The sequence below is a fragment of the Eulemur rufifrons genome, chromosome 8 (genome assembly GCF_041146395.1).
Source record: "Eulemur rufifrons isolate Redbay chromosome 8, OSU_ERuf_1, whole genome shotgun sequence".
Classification (NCBI taxonomy): Eukaryota; Metazoa; Chordata; class Mammalia; order Primates; family Lemuridae; genus Eulemur; species Eulemur rufifrons.
The window spans coordinates 14,607,449-14,626,076 of NC_090990.1; the positions used below are offsets into that span (position 1 = coordinate 14,607,449).

The 18,628-nt window shown below is 50.2% G+C and overlaps 1 protein-coding gene across 2 annotated transcripts in view; it reads left to right on the forward strand.

The window, feature by feature from the left end:
• ZBTB40 (zinc finger and BTB domain containing 40) overlaps positions 1 to 16,968 on the forward strand; it is a 75,430-nt gene extending 58,462 nt beyond the window's left edge. For both annotated transcript variants that reach the window (XM_069479524.1, XM_069479525.1), the window contains 7 exons: positions 700 to 906; positions 4,519 to 4,683; positions 7,293 to 7,507; positions 8,684 to 8,846; positions 9,568 to 9,654; positions 10,902 to 11,128; positions 12,887 to 16,968. In XM_069479524.1, the coding sequence (XP_069335625.1) occupies positions 700 to 906; positions 4,519 to 4,683; positions 7,293 to 7,507; positions 8,684 to 8,846; positions 9,568 to 9,654; positions 10,902 to 11,128; positions 12,887 to 13,081 (1,259 nt within the window). In that variant the 3' untranslated portion in view covers positions 13,082 to 16,968. The remainder of the gene's footprint in view (positions 1 to 699; positions 907 to 4,518; positions 4,684 to 7,292; positions 7,508 to 8,683; positions 8,847 to 9,567; positions 9,655 to 10,901; positions 11,129 to 12,886) is intronic.
• Positions 16,969 to 18,628: the final 1,660 nt, after the last annotated feature.

An 18,628-nucleotide genomic window follows, 5' to 3' on the forward strand; every position in this document is an offset into this window, starting at 1 on the left:
GGGGTGCAGGAGGGCTTAGAAAATAGAGCAGGTTCCTACAGAGGCCAGGTAATACTTTGAAAAGAACATGAGCTTTGGAATCAGCTCTCTGAGCTTTGATTTCCCCAAATATGTTAAATATGCACCCTTGTACCACCTATTTTTTGCATTGTTATGAAGATTTAGGGTAACAGAGCTAAACACCTAAATCAACGCCTGTAATAGAGTTAGCGCACAGTAACTTATAGCTCTTATTATTCATAATAATAACCAGCCACTTAATACCTGACTCTTAGATTTCTGTGTACCACTTTTTTCTTGATAAATAAACAAGAGTCACGGAAACCATGGGATGTATAGTCAGAATTGTTTTCCCTTGTTTCAGTTGCTGGATAAACCTAATGAAACATAAAAGTGAGTTTTGTTTTCTTATTTCTGAGTGACTGGGTCCTACTTAAGGTGGGGAAGATATGGGGAAGATAAACCCAGCATCACTTTGTGCCTTACCCACCCAAGAGTGAGGCCAGGTGACTTCGGGGGTGCTAGCTGGGCAGAGGAGCCGTGTGGCCGTGTGCAGCAAGAGGCAGCATGGCCTGGCATTTTGTGGCTCGTGCTGTGCCGCCTCTGGAGGTCTGGCCTGAGACTGCTCTTGGCATCCTGCTGCTGGATTATAACTCTGATTAATGGTGTCTCCTCCGGTCTCTGGCTCGGCTCCCCTAGGCATGCAGTACCACAAACTGACAGAGCACTTTGACGAGAAGCCTTTCTCCTGTGAAGAGTGTGGGGCGAAGTTTGCAGCCAATTCCACCCTGAAGAACCACCTCCGCCTCCACACCGGAGACCGCCCGTTCATGTGCAAGCACTGCCTCATGACCTTCACCCAGGCCTCCGCCCTGGCCTACCACACCAAGAAGAAGCACTCGGAGGGTAAGTCATGGAGAAGTTTCGTTTCTCCTAAACCCATTTGGAATTAAGCGTGATAGATCTGTCAAGTAAATTAAAAACAAAAACAGAATTCCAAATCTCTAGGCACATGGACAACTAGAAATACATATGTGCACAGACATGCAAAATACTTACGGGGAGAATTTGTGAAGAAAGGCTGGCTAATGTAATATGACTTTATAGTCACAGAATTTACTGAAGCCAGAATCCTTTGAGCTTTGGGGTGGAGTTCGGGCATGAGAACAGCTTCGACTGAGCACCTGCTCTGGGTCGGGCAGTGCCAGGTGCTGAGTGCTAAGCTGGAATTTCTGTGCCCACATAACTTATGGTCTAAGGGGGCGGGGGGAAGGGAGCATAGGGGCAGTTGTAGCCCGGAGTATCAGTGGTAGAGTATGGAGTAATACCAGGGTGAGACGGAGGAATGAGGAAGAGGTTTCTAACCTGGTTGGAGGTGAATTGTCAGGAAAGACTTACTGGAAGAGTCTATGTACTGTTTGGAGCATTTATGTGTAGATAATAATGCAGCCGTCATCCCACCTGGATTGTCACAATAGCCTCATAGCTGGCCTCCTTGCTCGTACCGTCTCCCTAGATAGTTTTAAAACTAAACCATGTCAGGTCACTTCTCTGCTCAAAACTCTACAATGGCTTTTCTTCTCACTCCGTGTGAAACCCGGAGTCTTTATGCTGGTCTCCAGGCCTTCCATGATGGAGTTCCCGGTTCCTCTCTGACTTAGTCTCTGGTGCTGTCCCCTCACTCACTCTCTGCCCACTGCAGCTCCTGGCCAGGACTCGGGTCTGCTGATCACCTGCTCCAGCACCTTTATTCTTGCCCTTTCCTTTGCTTGGGACTCTTCCCTTCAGATAGCTCACGCTTCCCCTCCTTGCCTCCTTCGAGTCTTGGCTCACACTTCACCTTCTCCCTGAGTCCTTTCCTGACCACCCTACAAGATCTCAGCCCCATTCCCGGTTTCCCTGCATTGTTTTTCTCCATGGTGCTCATCATGTGACGTAGCTTCTACTTCAGTAATTTACTTTGTACTTAGACTCCCTATTGGAGTGCAGGCTTTGTGAAGGCCCAGCTGTTAGTCTTCTTCCCACTGCCCCATCCGTGGAACGTGGAGTAGCACTTGGCAGTAATATGCCTTCAGTGCATATTTGCTGGGTGGGTGAATTTCCTGAGCACCATTCCAGGCCTGGGGATGTTGTAAACATACACACCCTGTTCACGTGGAGCTCACATCTCAATGGGTACAACAGACAATAAACAAATGTTTATTGACAAATAAACAAATGTTTCAGATAGCGGTCCTTGCTGTGAAGAAATACAAAGCAGGGAATGGCGGGGCACTGTTTGTTTCACCAGAGCAGGCTTTTGAGAGGTGGCATTTGAGTAGAAACCTGAAAGAAGTGAGAGGTGGAGCCAACAGGGGGCCTGGGAGAAGAGGGTCAGGAGTGCAGCGTCCTCCCGCAAGGGGGAATGTGCTTTAGCTGCTGGGAGGAGCCGCAGCAGAGTCAGCGAGGAAGGGCGTTAAGAGAGAAGGCCAGGGAGGCCACCGAAGGCCACACCTTGCAGGCTCTTAGAAGCCAAGGTAAGGACTTGAGGTTTTTATGTGAAGTGTGTAAGTTTCTATTGCTGCTCTAACAAATAACCACAAATAGTGGCTTAAAACAATGCAAATGTATTCTCTCACTGTTTGGGGAATTAGAAGTCCGCAATGGGCCTCATGAGGCTAAAGTCAGAGTTTCAGCAGAGTTGTATTTTTTCTGGAGGCTGTAGAGGAGAGCCCACTCCTTGCCTTTCCCAGCTTCCATTGGTTGCCTGCATTCCTTGGCTCTTGGCCGCATCACTCCAGCCTCTGCTTCCGTCACGGTGTCTCTTTCTTTTTCTCCCTCCTCCGTCTTCCAAGGACCCTTGTGGTCACACTGGGTCCACCTGAATAATCCAGGCTGATCTCCCCAGCACAACCTCCTTAACTCCGTCGCATCTACGAAGTCCTTTTACCACATGAGGTAACGTGTTCACAGGTGTCAGGGATTAGGACATGAACGTCTTCGGGGGCCGTTGTTCTGCCTCCCACAGGAAGCCTTAGGAGGGAGGATCTGGTTTACATTTTCAAAAGTTGATTCTGGCCACTCTGGACAATAAACAGTCTCACAGGGCAAGACTGTAGCACAAAGGGAGACAGGAGGAGGCTACTGCAATAGTCCAGTATGGAGGTGATATGGTTTTCAGCCAGAGTTGTGTTAGAGGGAGTTGTAAAAAAGTTTTTTCAAGTTTTGGGATATATCTTTGAAAGTGGAGGTATTAATAGCAGGACTCGTGGTGGATTGGTTGTGGGATGTGAGGAAAAGAAAGGAATTAAGGATGGTATGGGGTTTGGGGCACGAGCAGTTGAGTGAATGATGCTGCCGTTTACTGCGATGTGGCGAGTGTGTATGTATCTGGGTTGGATACGATAAATTTGAGATGCCTGTTAGACCTCCCAGTGGCGAGGTGGAGCAATGAGGAGTTGGATGTGTAAGTCTGCGGTTCTGGGGAAATGTGGGAACTAGAGACACAAACATGGGAGCTGTCGGTGTACAGATGACGTGTAAGGCTCTGAGATAAGATCAGCTGGAAAGTAAGGACAGAGAAGGTCAAGGACTAAGCCCCGGGCTTCTCAATAATTTCCTTCTTGATTCAAGAAACCCTTTCTTTCCAACATAATCTTATTTTGAAGCCCAAAATGTCAAATCGAAAACAAGGCTGATTGCTGTGGCTGTCGTGAGCCCCAGGGCCGGGCGTCCTGAGCTTCACCTCGTGGACTGTCCCACTCCCTCTCCTGGCCCTGAGGGAGTTGGGAGGTTCAGCTGCTCTAGTATTTTTATAAATGCCAGTTCTCCAGACTTGCCTTTTACCTGCATTTTCTAACAATCTTTGGCAGTCTGGGCATTATATTCTCATTATGTACACGAGACTGTAGAGAAACCCAGCGATATGTAGTAGCTTTATACCTGGTCAGTAGAGGAGGCTTTCGTTCTTCTCTGCACCCACGCCTCCCGCCTTGGTGTGCAGTTGCACATCCACACCGTGTATGTTGCGAGGGCACCCAAACTCACGTGTTTCTGGGTGCAAGGATGTGTCCGTTTGCCGGGAGTAAAATGAGCTTTTCCTTGCGTGTGGTGGCCTGATGAACAGATGGGTTCTCTGTGATGAGAACTCTGTCCTTATTCCTGCGTCTGACCACACTCACACCCTCTGTGTGATTGGTTGTGTTTGCGAGGTGCCATGTGACAAGATGGCTCAGACCTTTCACCCAGTGTATTATAGATTGCCTGATGTCATCTCCAAGAAGATATTTCCCAGATGTGTAACTTGATTTTGTTTGTAGAAATGAAGCTGGGTATGGTGGTGTGTTCGCGCAGTCCTAGCTACTCTGGAGGCTGAGGCAGGAGGATCGCTTGAGCCCAGGAGTTTGAGGTTGCTGTGAGCTAGGCTGATGCCACGGCACTCTAGCCTGGGCAACAGAGTGAGACTCTGTCTCCAAAAAAAAAAAAGAAAAGAAATGCCATGTTTAGTGCTGGCTCTAATTAGCTTATACGTATTTGCAGGGAAAATGTATGCATGCCAGTACTGTGATGCTGTGTTTGCCCAGTCCATTGAGTTGTCCCGCCACGTGAGGACCCACACCGGGGACAAGCCATATGTGTGCAGGGACTGTGGCAAGGGCTTCCGGCAAGCTAATGGCCTCTCCATCCACCTGCATACCTTTCACAGTACGTACTGAGGTCACTCCGTGCCGGGGGTGGCGCTGAGAAAGCCGGTAACAGCTGTAACGGAGGTGTCACTCACCAGACCTGGGCCCCATGCAGTGCCTTCCCCTCTCCTTCTGTAAGACCCAGAGTGAGCCCTCGTTCCTAATGCAGTAAGAATCCCATTTTAACATATCCTTGTATGATGCTTATTTCTCTCTGGCCAGGCAGTTTCCTTGTCTTCCTTTTTAGCGCACCTGGCACCGTTTGCTTGACAGGCAAATTATGTTTGAAGGAGAGAGCCTCTATAACTGATGGGCTCACGGAGCACTGGAATATTTCCATTAGTCCACCGAGCTTCTATTTTCTACCCCACCCTCTTCCTCCCACTCTCATCTTTTATCTGCCTTTTCCCATAGGAGCAACCCAGACACTTTCTGAGTTAATGTCTACGGAAGTAAGTGGTCCCGGTCATGTTCCCGTAAAAGCCTCCTGCCCAGCATTCTCTTCTGAATGCCGTTATATTTCACTCAATTAGTGAAGTCTGACCCCATCACTGTCCCCTTCTGCCAGAACTGATACAGACACTTTTATTCAGCACACATGCACATATACACACGCAGAGGAAGGTAAAAGAAATTCTGTGATTCCTCATTATAGCTTCAGGAAGTCGCCAGTGTGGCATTTGGCTGGCCATATCACGTTTTCTTCAGCCTCCCTTGTTGCAGCAGGAGTGTAATCAGCACAGCACAGCAGGGGAGTTAAGAGCTTGGGCTCTGAAACCACACAGGCTTGGACTGGAATCTTGACCCTGCCGTTTACTTTCCTTGAGACTTTAAACAAATTTCTTTACCATTCTAAGCCTCTTATGCCCCTTCTGTAAACCGCAGCAAGCAATAATGCCACCACCTAGGATTATTGTGAGAATTAAGTGAGATATCACATGTAAAGCATGAAGCTCCATGCCTGACATACAGAAAATGCTCAATAAATGCCAGATATTATTATTGGTGGCAAGAGCAACCTTCTCAGGTGCCATTTGTCACCATCAAAGCTTGTCTTTTTTGCCTGCCATGCATGTTACATACCCTTCTTCCCTTTTCCCTTCCCCGCCCCTTTTTCCACACACTTATTTCTAGCTGTTGGCAAATACAGTGTCTCACAAACATGCTTTGTGTCAGCATATCCAATCTGTCATCAGCCAGCCATCAAGGACTTTGCCAGAGCTCCTACGTCCCCAGAATGTGGCTGGTCACTGGGTGGTACAGGAGGAATATAAAGGGTGGCCCCAACCCCCTAAGGAGTGTACCAGGCTGTCCAAAAAACCCAGTTACAATAGACTTACAGATGAGTGAGATTTGGCTTGGATTTTGATGTCTTCTTGACCTCTTTAAATGACATTCCATTTTAGTCCTCTTTTCCTAGTAGCATTACGTGGGAGTCAGGAAAGGGGAAGTACATGATTAATTTTTAGAATGGGAAAGACCCAAAATACTTTGCCACTTCCTAGCGTATACCATTCATGGCAGGCCCAGCACGCAGGCCCGTCTTTCCTATTCCTTGCCTGTTTCACAGGACCATGTCATTGCTTATGAAAATGCATCATAATGTTTTAAAAGACAATATAAAACTGAGATCCCAAGAATTCATGTCCACAGGCAAACTAGTTGCCTGTCAGAATTCCTACTAGTTGCAATCAGTGCTGCTACATGTCAGAGTTCCTAAATTAATCTGAATCAGTGTATGCATGAGATTAGCTTGTGGGTTGGGCCTTTCTTGTGGGCAAAGGATTTTACTATTAAAACATTTCACTTTCTATTGTTTTAAGAAAAAGACCAAAGTTTCCTGCAAATGAATGGCAAATGAATTCTTCATCAATGCAAGCTTTTATTTTTGAGGTTTCACTCGAGAGTTGCCTTATCCAATTAAGCATGTAGTTCAGAGCATAGATTTGGAAATGAGAACCGGGATTGTTAACCCAGTTCAGCCATTTCCTAGTTGTGCCCTTGGGCAAGGTACTAACTTTACACTCTAAACCTTGATTTTCCTAATCTGCAACATAGGGAAGATAATAGAACCTACTCGTAAGGTTATTAGAAGGATTAAGTGAGCTAATATACATAAAGTACTTAGAACATGCCCATCACAGAGTACTCATTGGAGGTCATCTATGCGAATGTTCTTACTGTTGACGCTAAAGTGAGAAACAAGGAAGCATTCCTCCAGTCATTGCACTGATGACAAAGCGGAGTGTGCTGGAAATCTCTGCTGAGAAGTAGAAAACTCAGAAGGCCCACTGCAAATAGGAAGAGCAAGGGTGATACTCTCTGGAAGGGAATAAAATAGGGTTTAACTTACAAGATGTAAAATGAGGAATTGATCTGAGCTATTTGACACTGCAGAGGTGGTTAATTCTAAAAGCTTGGAGGAATCCCACCTCCTGGGACAAAGGTAGGGTAGTTTGGTGATTGCAGCACTGATATCTGGTCTTGGAGTCTGTGACCCTGTATGATGTCTAAACAGAGTCTTGAATCTGGTACTGTACGCAACAACCAGCGTGTCACTGATTGCTGCCTGTGGTGTTTTTTTCTCTCTCTGCCTCCTCCTCTCATGGATGTCCCTCATGAAACCAGACATAGAAGATCCTTATGATTGCAAGAAATGCAGGATGAGTTTCCCCACTCTGCAGGATCACCGGAAGCACATCCACGAGGTGCACTCCAAGGAGTACCACCCCTGCCCCACGTGCGGGAAGATCTTCAGTGCCCCTTCCATGCTGGAGCGGCACATGGTGACCCACGTCGGAGGGAAGCCCTTCAGCTGTGGGATCTGCAACAAGGCCTACCAGGTGACCCCAGCTGCCGCTGGGAGCTGCCCACCCCAGTCCCTGACCTACTCTGCATTTGAACTTCCCTGATTCCCATGTCTGTGGCTTGTGCATCACATCTTAAATCCAGGAGGTGACAATTGGCTGATTCTCACAAAGAATGCGCTTGTGATTTGCATTCTCTGAGGAGGTCTGGTCAGAGTGATGCAGTGGGGGAGCTTGAATTGTAGACTCCAGCCTTGTCTTGAACTGAATATGTTTTTCCCTTTCCACGCTCATGTTCTATAGAACCTATCGACCCCATGTGTCGAGGGACGTGAGAATGACAATGGACAGTGTAATACTACCTGGAATTATCTTATTTAACACAATTATTGTTTGCCATTTTTAACTCCCAGGGAAGAGCTTGGCTTTTTAACCTTAGAATTTGGCTTGTAATTAAAGTGAAACCGCATATAGAACTAAAAAGAAGCCACATTTATCAGAAACTCTAAAACCACAGAGAAAAGAATGGTCATTGCTAGCATCTGTAAGATTTGGGTAGAGGCAGAGAAGCCTAACAGCTAATTTCAGAACTCACTTTGTGCCAGGCCTTGTGCTGTAACATTAGGGTTACAGAACTAAGACCTGGGTGTGAGCTCTAGGAGACCATCGAATTGTAGGGAGAGTGTTCTCAATGCTGCTCTGGAGTCTGGGAAGGAGAGGGACACCTGCTTATGGGGCGAGGCCAGCATGTACTCCTCTAGCAGGCTGCTCTGCTGGGCCCCCAGGCCTCTGGAAAGCAGTGGGATACAGCTCGGTGGTAAAGAACACAGATGTTATAGGCGGAAGGCCAGGGTTTGAATCCTGGTCCTGCTCCTCACTAATTGTGTGATTAGTCATCCTACCCCTCTGTGCCTGAGCTTCCACCGCCTGGAAAGATCCTAACACATCCCCTGTAGGCTCGTTGTGAGGAGTGATGGTGTGTGAAGGACTCTCCTGAGCCCCGTCTTTGGTGGCCTCTCAGTGAACACACAGCCCTGTTCCCATCAGCACCAGCCACTCCTCACATCGGCACTCAGTGTGATGGGTAAGAGAGTACGATTCTAGATCCATAAGCTTACTTGAGAACGTGTTTCTCTCTCTCGTGAGGGCCTCGTGAGCTCTCCAGATTACCGTAACTTTTCTCAAACCTAACACTTGCCAAATTCCCTGCAGCAATTGTCTGGTTTGTGGTACCACAATCGGACCCACCACCCTGATGTGTTTGCTGCTCAGAACCATCGGTCTTCCAAGTTCTCATCACTCCAGTGCAGCTCGTGTGACAAAACCTTTCCCAACACCATTGAGCACAAGAAGCACATCAAAGCAGAGCACGCAGGTAAAGCGAGAGAGTGGCGGCCGGAGCGCGGGAGGGCGCGATGACATGGCATCCGGGGGCTGTCCAGAAAGCCTGACTTCCGCACTCCAGCGAGGTGGCTTTGGAAATTGCCCTTGTTCTGCCCCAGCACACCTGAAGGCTGCCACGCTGGTCCATCAGTAGCAGCAGCTTCGGTGGCAACGGTTCCCAGACCTGGAGACCTGGAGCAACGTAAGCTCCTGCCAGCCCCTGAGTGAGAACCAGTCACGGCACAGAAAGGGGGTCACCTCTGGTGGTAGGCGGGCCTGGGTAGAAATCCTGATTGCAGCACTTGTCAGCTGTCACTGCGTGACCTTGACAGGTGACTTCTCTTTTCTTAGCCTGTTTCTTTCTCTTCAGAATGGCAGTCATTAAAACCTCCCTTGCTGGTAAATTTGGGGATAATCACGACAGCTATCAGTTACAGAGCATTTCCTACGTGCAAGGCACTGTGCGAAGCACTTCATAAGTGTTTTCTCATTTCATTCTCACGACTTGCTTTGCATTCAGGCAGTCTGGATCCAGACCTGATACTCTTTGCCACTAGATCGTTTGCATATACCATAGATATAAGGTTCCTGGCACTTGGTGGACACTTGCTAAGTATTGGCCATCACCCCTCCTCCCAGCCCTGTTACTCTCCAGCCTTGGAGAGCCTTCCTTTTGTGCTTTCCCACCGCTTCTTTCCTTATGCATTTCGCAGATATGAAGTTCCATGAATGTGACCAGTGTAAGGAGCTCTTCCCCACGCCGGCCTTGCTGCAGGTTCACGTCAAGTGCCAGCATTCAGGTCAGTGCTACCTCCAACGTGCCCCTAGGCTAGACTGCCCAGGTGTGAGTCTCATCTCCACCACTCACAGCTGTGCAACCCAGGCTGAGTCACTCAGTGACTTGTGCCTCAGTTTCTTCATCTGTAAAATGGGAACAGTTGTAGTACCTGTCTCATAAAGTCAAAAACTGAAGGCTTGGCTGCAGTAAGATCCCTTAAGTATTAGCTGTAATTGTTGTTGTTAATGCTATGTTTCATCAAATCTAAAATGCCAGTTAAAAATAAATACAATGCCAATTATAACTTGTTCCACTTTTAATGAACCATTAAGAAAAACTGCTGCCACTTAAACTGTGCTTTTTCATCACTTAGAATTCATAGGTTAGTCTAAGTGCTGTTTTGGACTTAATTTGACATAAATTTGTATCATGTCATTCTGCATACATAAAAAGGAAAACACAAGAAATAAATTGATTAAGGGAGAAGAATGCAGCTCCTCGGAGCAACGTCCAGTTCAGATTGTCAATGTATGTGTTTTCCACACTGTTCTTATGCCATCCAGAGCATTGGTGATGGAGAACACAGTATGAGATTCTATCAAAGAACTGAAGGCCCTTGGTTTTGGTTTTCTGAGTGTTACGTAAAATTAGTCTACTTTTGATTCCTGCTTTGGGAATGTAGCTAAACTTTCATCACTTACCTCCTCCCTTCTAAGCCATTTGGTTCCCGTGAGTTAAAAACATGCATCGTTCCTATCTTAGGGATTTTCGCCCAAGCCGTGGGCACTCGCTCTGCAAGTCTTGGTGCTGCCACTTTTGATGTTCGTACGTGCGTTGACAATTGCACCCGACTACCGCCTAGCCCACAGCAGTCGTAAGGTGCCATCGATCCTATTTCAGAGATATTAAAATGTACTTGTTAGAATTGATGAAATATAGTATTGTCAGCATCATTATCTACAGCTGAGTGAATAATGGGCTTCAGCAGAGACAAGTGTAGCCTGAATCTAATGCTAATGAAACTGTAGTGTCAGCGCCCCTCACTTGCATGGGACCGTTCCAAGACCCTGCGCCTAGTTCTGTATTTGTCATTTATATTATGTTTCTTAAAGAAAGGCCCCCCCCCCAAATTGTACAAGCTCAGGTCCCACAAAACCTGGATTTGCCTCTACGCATCAATCCCCATTGCTCCTTCCTCTCACCTCTCCCTGCTCTGGTTTCTCTCAGTCGTTGCACCACAGCCTGTTCCTCCTGTCTCTGCTCCTCCAGGGTCCCAGCCGTTCAGGTGCTTGTACTGTGCGGCTACTTTCCGCTTCCCCGGAGCACTGCAGCACCACGTCACCACGGAGCACTTCAAGCAGTCGGAGAGCACCTTCCCCTGTGAGCTCTGTGGGGAACTCTTCACCTCCCAGGCCCAGCTTGACAGTCACTTGGAATCTGAGCACCCAAAGGTGATGGGCACTGAGACCCAGGCAGCGGCCTCACAGATGGTGCAGGTGATTCTGGGGCCTCCACCACACAGAATGCCAGCCTGGGGATCTTGAGGCTTCTCTTGGGGTGGCTCTGTGACACCAGTCTTATTCTCTGGGGATCTTGTAGAGAGTCTCTCTTGGCCTCTTACCAAACAGGTCAGAAGACTCTAGCCTTCTGGTAGCCACATGCAAAATGACCCCTAGGTAGAGGGAGCCTGGAACAAGAGTTCCAAAAGAAGCAACAGCCTTGGTTTCCTCATCCCAACTCACACAGTCGCCTGCCTTCTGAGAAACACTGTGGGATGTGATGAGAGTTGCAGATGGAGAAGGCAGATGCACTCTTTGCTGGGCAGGGACCACCTGCAGTTGAACACTTGGATGGCTCCTCTGGGCTGGACGTGGTACACTCTGCACGTGTCTAGGCCTCTCACTCTCCCTGGGCTTCAGGGCAGAGCTCGATCCAGCCTCTCTTTGTTTCCCTGATCCTCTTTTACTCTTCTTCCCATCTTCTCCAGAGAGGGTGGGCAGGAAAGGGGAAGAAACTCAGTCCTGTCGATTGTCAGTGGTTTGTGGGTAGGCTGGAGAGGAGTTGTGAACAGATTGAGGTTTTACTCTGTTGGATTATCCCTCTGTCCGGTTGCACAGATCAGTCATCGATAAACCGTGTGCGCCCCTGGGAGCAGAGGGGAAGGTGGGTGGGCAGGACCCCAGTGACATTCCTGCTGTCATAGCACCAGAGCTGCTCTGCTCTTATCTCTTACCTTTTTTGTGTATATTAGGATTCTTATATGTTAGGGAATTTGTCCTTCGGGGACAAAGTGGGGGGGTCCCATTTCTAAAAGAGAAAGAAAGAAAGACAGTTTGAAAACCAGCATCCTGGATAATTATTGACTGAACGTCACAGTTGCTCTCCTCGCTCCCATAGCACTGAGAAGGTGCGAGATTGGCTTCCTCACTTGTGCCAGCCTTGCACTCTTGGCTGGTTCTCCAGAGCGACGTGGCTGCACCCTCTGAGGGCACGCCGGTTTGGAGATGTCAAGGGCATCAAGCTGTTCTGGGGTCCGCAGATCAGAAGCATCAACTTGGAGGGTCAGGCAGGAACTGGGTGTGCTTGACCACAGAGAAGTTCTCCTTGAGCTGGGCCGGTCACCTGTGACAGATTCTGCAGACTTGGAAGGGGCATAAGTGGCCTGTGGAGGACAGAAGGGAAGGGGGCGCCTGCGCTGCCGGCCTGTGAGCCCAGCGAATGAGTCGATAGACATCACAGTTCATCCGCTCTCTTTCCCTCCCGAGCTCTGTCCCCACGTAGCCTCCAGGGAAGGCTCTCAGCCTGACAGAGGTCCAGAGACGCCGCCCTGGGCAAGCCTGGGCTTCTGATAGATCCCCCCGTTTCCGTGTTTCAGTCGTGAGACCGTCACCTTCAATAGCATTCCGCTCACATGGCACTGACTTCTGCAGTGTCATCCTCGAGACGGGAAAACCCAGTGTGAGACGCGGAGCCAGCGTTCACCGGGGTGTAATCATAGAGTCCGCGCACCCCGAGATGGCGTACTGAGTGAAATTATAGCAATTTAGTGCACAGAGTTATTTAAATTGTTTGCCTGCCTTCTCTTTTGCATCACTGGTGTGTTAGACTTGCCTCTTCCCATTAGGCACATGTAATTGCTCTCCTCAGGTGAAAACATAAATATCATCATTACAGCACGAGATGAAAACCATGTAAATTCTGGGGAGCTGTCTGTGAACACTGCCCAGAGCAGCCTCGTGGTCTTTCCCTTTCAGGTGATCCAAACCCCAGAGCCAGTGGCCCCGGCAGAGCAGGTGATCACTTTGGAGGAGACCCAGCTTGCTGGGTCGCAGGTGTTTGTGACATTGCCAGATTCTCAGACATCTCAGACCAGCTCCGAGCTCGTGGCGGTGACTGTGGAGGATCTGCTGGACGGTACCGTGACCCTGATCTGTGGTGAGGCCAAGTGAGCGGCTGCTCGTCCCGTGGAGGGGTTCCTGCCTTTGCACCACAGAGAAAGCTCCGCAACTCGCCGCTTGCCTTCTGTCCCTGGCTGTCCTGAGTGGGGAGCATCTTAGCTTCGCAGCAGCCAAAACTGTCTCACTTGGAGAACAGAAGCTTCGTTGTTCTCATAGAACCAATGGTGTCTGAGCCACCAACACCAACACCACCATCCTCCGTGGCAGACAAGCCTCCTTCCCACAGGCCTGCTGCTTTCGCCTTGGTGACACTGTCCACCCCCAAGTAAAGTACAGCTTCTGAAACAGAGTCTGAAAGAGCACTGGGGTGGGAGCTGGTGACCAGGGCAACCCAGGGGGTGCGATGTGCTGACAGCACCCAGTGAGCAGGGTGGCAGTTAACGACGGGACTTGGCCCCCAAAGTGGGGTGGCAGACACTGCTGGTGCCTCTGGCCACCTAAAAATGAAAGAAGCACCAACAGACCGTCCAGAGACCCTGGCCTTGAGCGTACTTGGCCCCTTGCTAACTCCTGTCGTCCTCTCCTCTACTTGGGTACCCTGTACCCAGTGGCTGTGCCCCACAGCCCTGGTGGTGGCAGTGGACAGGTAGCCATGTTCACAATGCAGAAAGCCCTCATTTCCATGTAGTCCCACCTTGGCGGTAGTCAGCCCTTCCCAAAACAAAGCCTATGCGGTGTTCAATGTGAGGGGTCCGGCTGCAAAGAATATGCCTTTCCAGGATGTTCTGCATGGTGTTCGTTACCTTCGGGCTGGTTTTTGCAGCTCCTCCATCTTATCCTCATCCTCCTCCTCTAACCAAAGGTTAAAACTTCTACCCAACCTGGAGGCTTGGCTGCTCCCTCTGGAGCGTGCGAGGTAGCTGATGAAGTGGCACCAGGCAGGTGGTCCTGTCTGCGTTTGGAGGAGCAGCCACAGTCGCCCTGGCTCCGTTTCTGCCACCGGCTTCCATGCCTTGGGACTGGCCGGCTGTCTGCGCTCCCCAGGCTGCCACACTTACTGCAGGCCAGTGAGCCTTTGGAGTCTGAATTTCACAAAGCATTTTATCTTTGGTTCCTAAAATATAATCTGATAATTAATGGTTTGTGGAATCCATTATGAAGTGCAATTAGATGGATATAGGTTCCTGCCGTTTGGAGAGAATGACCAGCATTTATCTTCTTTTCGTTCCATACGAAAAAGTTGAAATCTGCTGGTGCGGTGTTTACACACCCGGCAGGGCTCCCGCCACACTGTGTGGCTTGACCCCTGCAGAGGGGAGGGCCCGGTTTGATCACTCACCCTCAAGCCGCACTGGCGGAGATAAGCCCACCCCTTCTTTCCAAGCCCATCGCCACGTACGGAGGCAAGAGGTTCAGTCATGCTTGGAGCTTTTATCGCTGCCGCACACTCAGGTCGCACCCTGCTAGAAGAGCAGAAAGTAGAACCTGAACACCGCCCAGCGTGTTCTCTGGCTGGCCACCGAGACCAGCTCTGTGCGGGCAGCCTGATGGTTTCCACGGCAAGCTCCGGCTCCTGGCCGCTTGGGCCTGCTCACCCCGGCCAACTGCTCTGTCCTGTCCTCCTGTTGCTATGCAGATCACTTGAGCTTGACAGTTCAGGGCTCTTCCCATTCTGTACTAAATGAAATTTTTAAAGGAGAGTCAGCCACAGAAGCCAAAAGCTGACCAGAAGATGGTGCTCAAACCTTTAAGACTTTGCCTCCATGTGAAGGCCTCGCTGTTTTCTACCAAGGCTGTCCTGTCTTCTTAAGCTTTTTCAGTCCTGTGAGCTGTCAGACCAGGAGAGCTCTTGATCTGCAAATGGCAAAATGGCCCTAGATAAGACCCACCGAAAGCCAGTGGGGTGGCACATATTGACGGGGTGTTGGTGCCAGGCCCAGTGGCTGGGGATGCAGCTCCTCCCGAGCTGTGGGGTGGTGGCTGGGAACTGCAGTGAACGTCACTAAAACTTCTTCCAGCCAAAACACATCAAATCAAGTGCTGAGGGCTTGTAGGAGAAAGTGATTAAAAAAAAAAAAAAGTTTTCTGAATAAAGAGAGCTGAAAGTTTTAAACCTAAGCATCAGATCCTTTCAAGCACTGAGAAGCCTTTCTCGGGTTTCTGGTGGAGCCCCAGATCGTGGCAGGACACTTGCTTCCTCAGAAGCACCAGACTTGCCGCGTGCCACGCCGAGAGCGAGCAGAGAAGCCACAAGTGCTGCCAGGGCCCCCACATGCTCTCGCCCAGGGCACACTCGCTAGGAGGAGGCCCACACCGTGCTGGTTCTGGTCAAGCATGGGTGGAAGGTCTGTCCTAAGTCACGTGTTTGCTCTGAGTAGGCCTCTGCGTGGGCTGACTGTGAGTCTACAGTGTCACTCCCTAGAGAAGCCCAGGCGTGGACTTTATTGGGAAGACCTTTCCCAATTCTACTCGGCCATTTTATTCTTTTCTCACTTCTACCCGAGAGACCTTGTGAATTGCTGCCACAGAGGATGTTGCTAATGTGGTCCTTCGTCCACACTTGTTTCACTATGGCCCCGGTGTTCCGTTTGCCCTGATCCCGTGGCCTCTGGGCTGAGCTCTGGGCCGTTTGTGGTGGCATGGAGAAGTCTGCGGGCTTCTTGGAACTCATGGATTTGTTCAGTGGATCCCCAGACCTTGTCAGCTGCTGGAGCTCACGATCCAGCTGGAAGGGAGGGAAAGGCAGGCAGATTGCAAGCCGGAGTCGGATTCTGTGGGAACACCGGGATCCCAGGTAAGCGAGATAGCAGATAGGTCATTGAAGAGCAAGGGTTACCACAGGAAGATGACACTCGTACTGTCCAAGGACATGAGCGGAACCTGGAACCAGAGGGGCAGAGACAAAGGTCTTTACGCATTTATTTTATTAAGCCTGTCTCTTCTGTCTCAGAAGCTTAGTTAGGAAGGCTGAGCCCAGTGAGTACCAGCTTCTGCGGTGTGAGTACTGGGTCCCCCTGGCGATTCGGGTCCTCTCTGAAGAGCAAGTGTTTGGACTTGCCGGCGTCTGCAAGAGGCACATCACCTCGTCCCTGAGGCCAGAGCTCAAATGGTCAGAGGCTGAGGGACAAGACAAGGTCCAGTGAGACAAACAGTGAAGGGAGAGACAAGTTCTCCGTTCTCTACTTGCAGGCTCAGTCAGGTGGGACTCCCAGAATCGAGGGGAAGCGTGAGAGGGGGCCCTGAGTGCCTCTCTCACCCCAGGGGCTGTTGGCGTTGTGGTCACCAGAGGCTGATGACATCCTAACGGTGTGTGAGGGTTCCTTAAATCTCATGTGCTCGAGACCCGTGGATGGGCTGAGGGGTGGCGGAAATTGCAGACTGTACGCAGAGTGGGCAGGTGGTTCTAGGGGGACGCTCAGCGTTCCTGTTAAGGTGGGCTGGCAGTTGGGCAGTGATGGAGCCGGTGCTGGAATGCTTTCGGGAGGAAGCAGCACCCCTGCCCCGTTCTGCTGGGCCCAGTGTGTCCCAGGGATACTGGGAGGTAGGAAGAAAAGGGAGTAAAAGAAAGATTTGGGGGTGAAGGGAGTGTCGGAGCCAATTGATCATTGTTTTGTTGCCATGGAAACCTTGGGGATGGTGGACTTAGCAAAAGCTCGGAAGCACAGCTGAAACTCAGAAACTTGCCACTGCAGCTCGGCCTGTAAGGAAGGGAGAAGCTGCCTGTACTTTGGGGAGTGCAGTCTTGGGGAAAGTCATTCCCTGGGCCAGTTTAGATTACTTCCCAGTTGTGGCAATGTTCGTTGTTTCCCTTACCAAGGCCAGTCTCCCCTGCTGCCCCCCGTGGTCAGGACAGCCAGCCCCCACGTGATGCTGTGTAAATTGGATTACAAACCATATTCATGTTCGACTTGCACTAATCTATATAAATAAAATATGTACTTCGAAAAAACTTGTGCTACCTGAGTTTCAAATGGACTGTGATGTTATAGACCTGTTTCCTCTTTGGTTCTGGGCAGGTGTCAGCTGGGCACCGATTTCCTAGGGGCCATTGTGTGCCTTCAGGCCATCATGGCCTGGGGTGGAGGGGGACTCTCCTGACCCTCTTTCCAGGGAGTGAGTGTGGGGCCGTGTTTCAGAGCACAGGCTTTGGTCTGACCTGGGCACCTCCAGCTGCGCCGGTGTCTAGCTGTGTGACCTCGGGTGAGGTGCTTACCCTCTCTAAGCTCCCCACTCCCGGCTCCCAGACATAAACTGGGGAAAATGATTGTACTTACCCCACGGTATTGCAGTGTGAATTAAAAGCCTGGATTTATTGAATTTAGTTGGTATTAATAAAGTCCTTTGCATACGGGTCAGCCATTCCCTGCATTCTCTGGCAGGAGAATGTTCATTCTTATACCTTTGTGTCTCTCTTCTCCCTCGCTCTGAATCCTTAGGGATCCTTACAGTGCCCACCACTTTTCATTTATCCCTTAAATCTCAACTGCCCCCAGAGCACAAAGTGCTAAGCAGAGAGCTATAAAATAAGCGGAAACCTATCCCAGTGAACAGCTGAAAATGTCACAGCGCTGGCAGCCAACAAGGAAACAAGAGGGAGAGACACACAGATAGGATGTGCATAAGTTCTGCAGGAAGGACCCAGCGTGTAAGGCAAGGGGAGGCGCATCATGTCCTGCAGCCTTGGAAGCTGAGGGCAGCCCTGAGCCCGGGGAAAGCAGGGAGTGGAGGAGGCTCTGTGCTTGCGTCTGGGACAGCCCTGCAGCAGCACAAGTGGACCCTTGTCCAGAGCCCACAAGCACCTTTATGAGGGAATGCCCATCTACCTAAGCAGTGTCTTTGGCGAGAGGCTGCAGCTGTCTGGGTTACATTTGGGGCAAGTAGTCCTGAGAGTGTCCCAGGAGGCCACAGGGGTAACTGTAATGTACAGTCAGGCCCCAGCCATGAAGGCGGACGTGCAGTGCCGCCGCGGGCCGGGCGGGATTGAGCAGAGGTGGGGAATGGACCGAGGGATTCCCTGGGGATCAGTGATCTTAGGCCTGGGCCAAGGTGCCTGGCTGTGAGGGACCCAGCAGCACAGTGGACAGGACACAGACTCGGGACCCTCCCAGCCCCACCGCTTAGTAGATGGATGACCTCGAGTGAGTCTTTCCTAACAGTGATTGTGAAGAGAAAACATAACATTTACAAAATGCCTGACAAAGTACAGGTGCTTTGTAAAGGATGGCTGCTAATGTTAGCAATACTTTAACAGGACCCAGGGAAAAGCCAGGGCAGAGAAGGGCTGGAAAGGAGGGTGCCTAATGCCCCCAGGAAGACCTGGAACCCGGTGCAAGGTACCCAGACCAGGGTGGGAACATCGGCTGCACTGAAGTAAACCCCGGGCCCCCAGCCCAGGCCAGAGTGAGCAGGAATAAGGGGAGCAGGACCTCCAGGATCGGAGCAGGGGCTCTCAGTGCCCTTTGGCACCATAGCTCAGGGGTCACACCTGATAAAGGCATAGACCTTGGAATGTCGGGTGGGAACACAGCCATGAGAGCAAGAGAAATGGGAAAAACGAGTGTGCGATGATTTCTGGCCTTCTCTCCTGGCCTCTCCAGT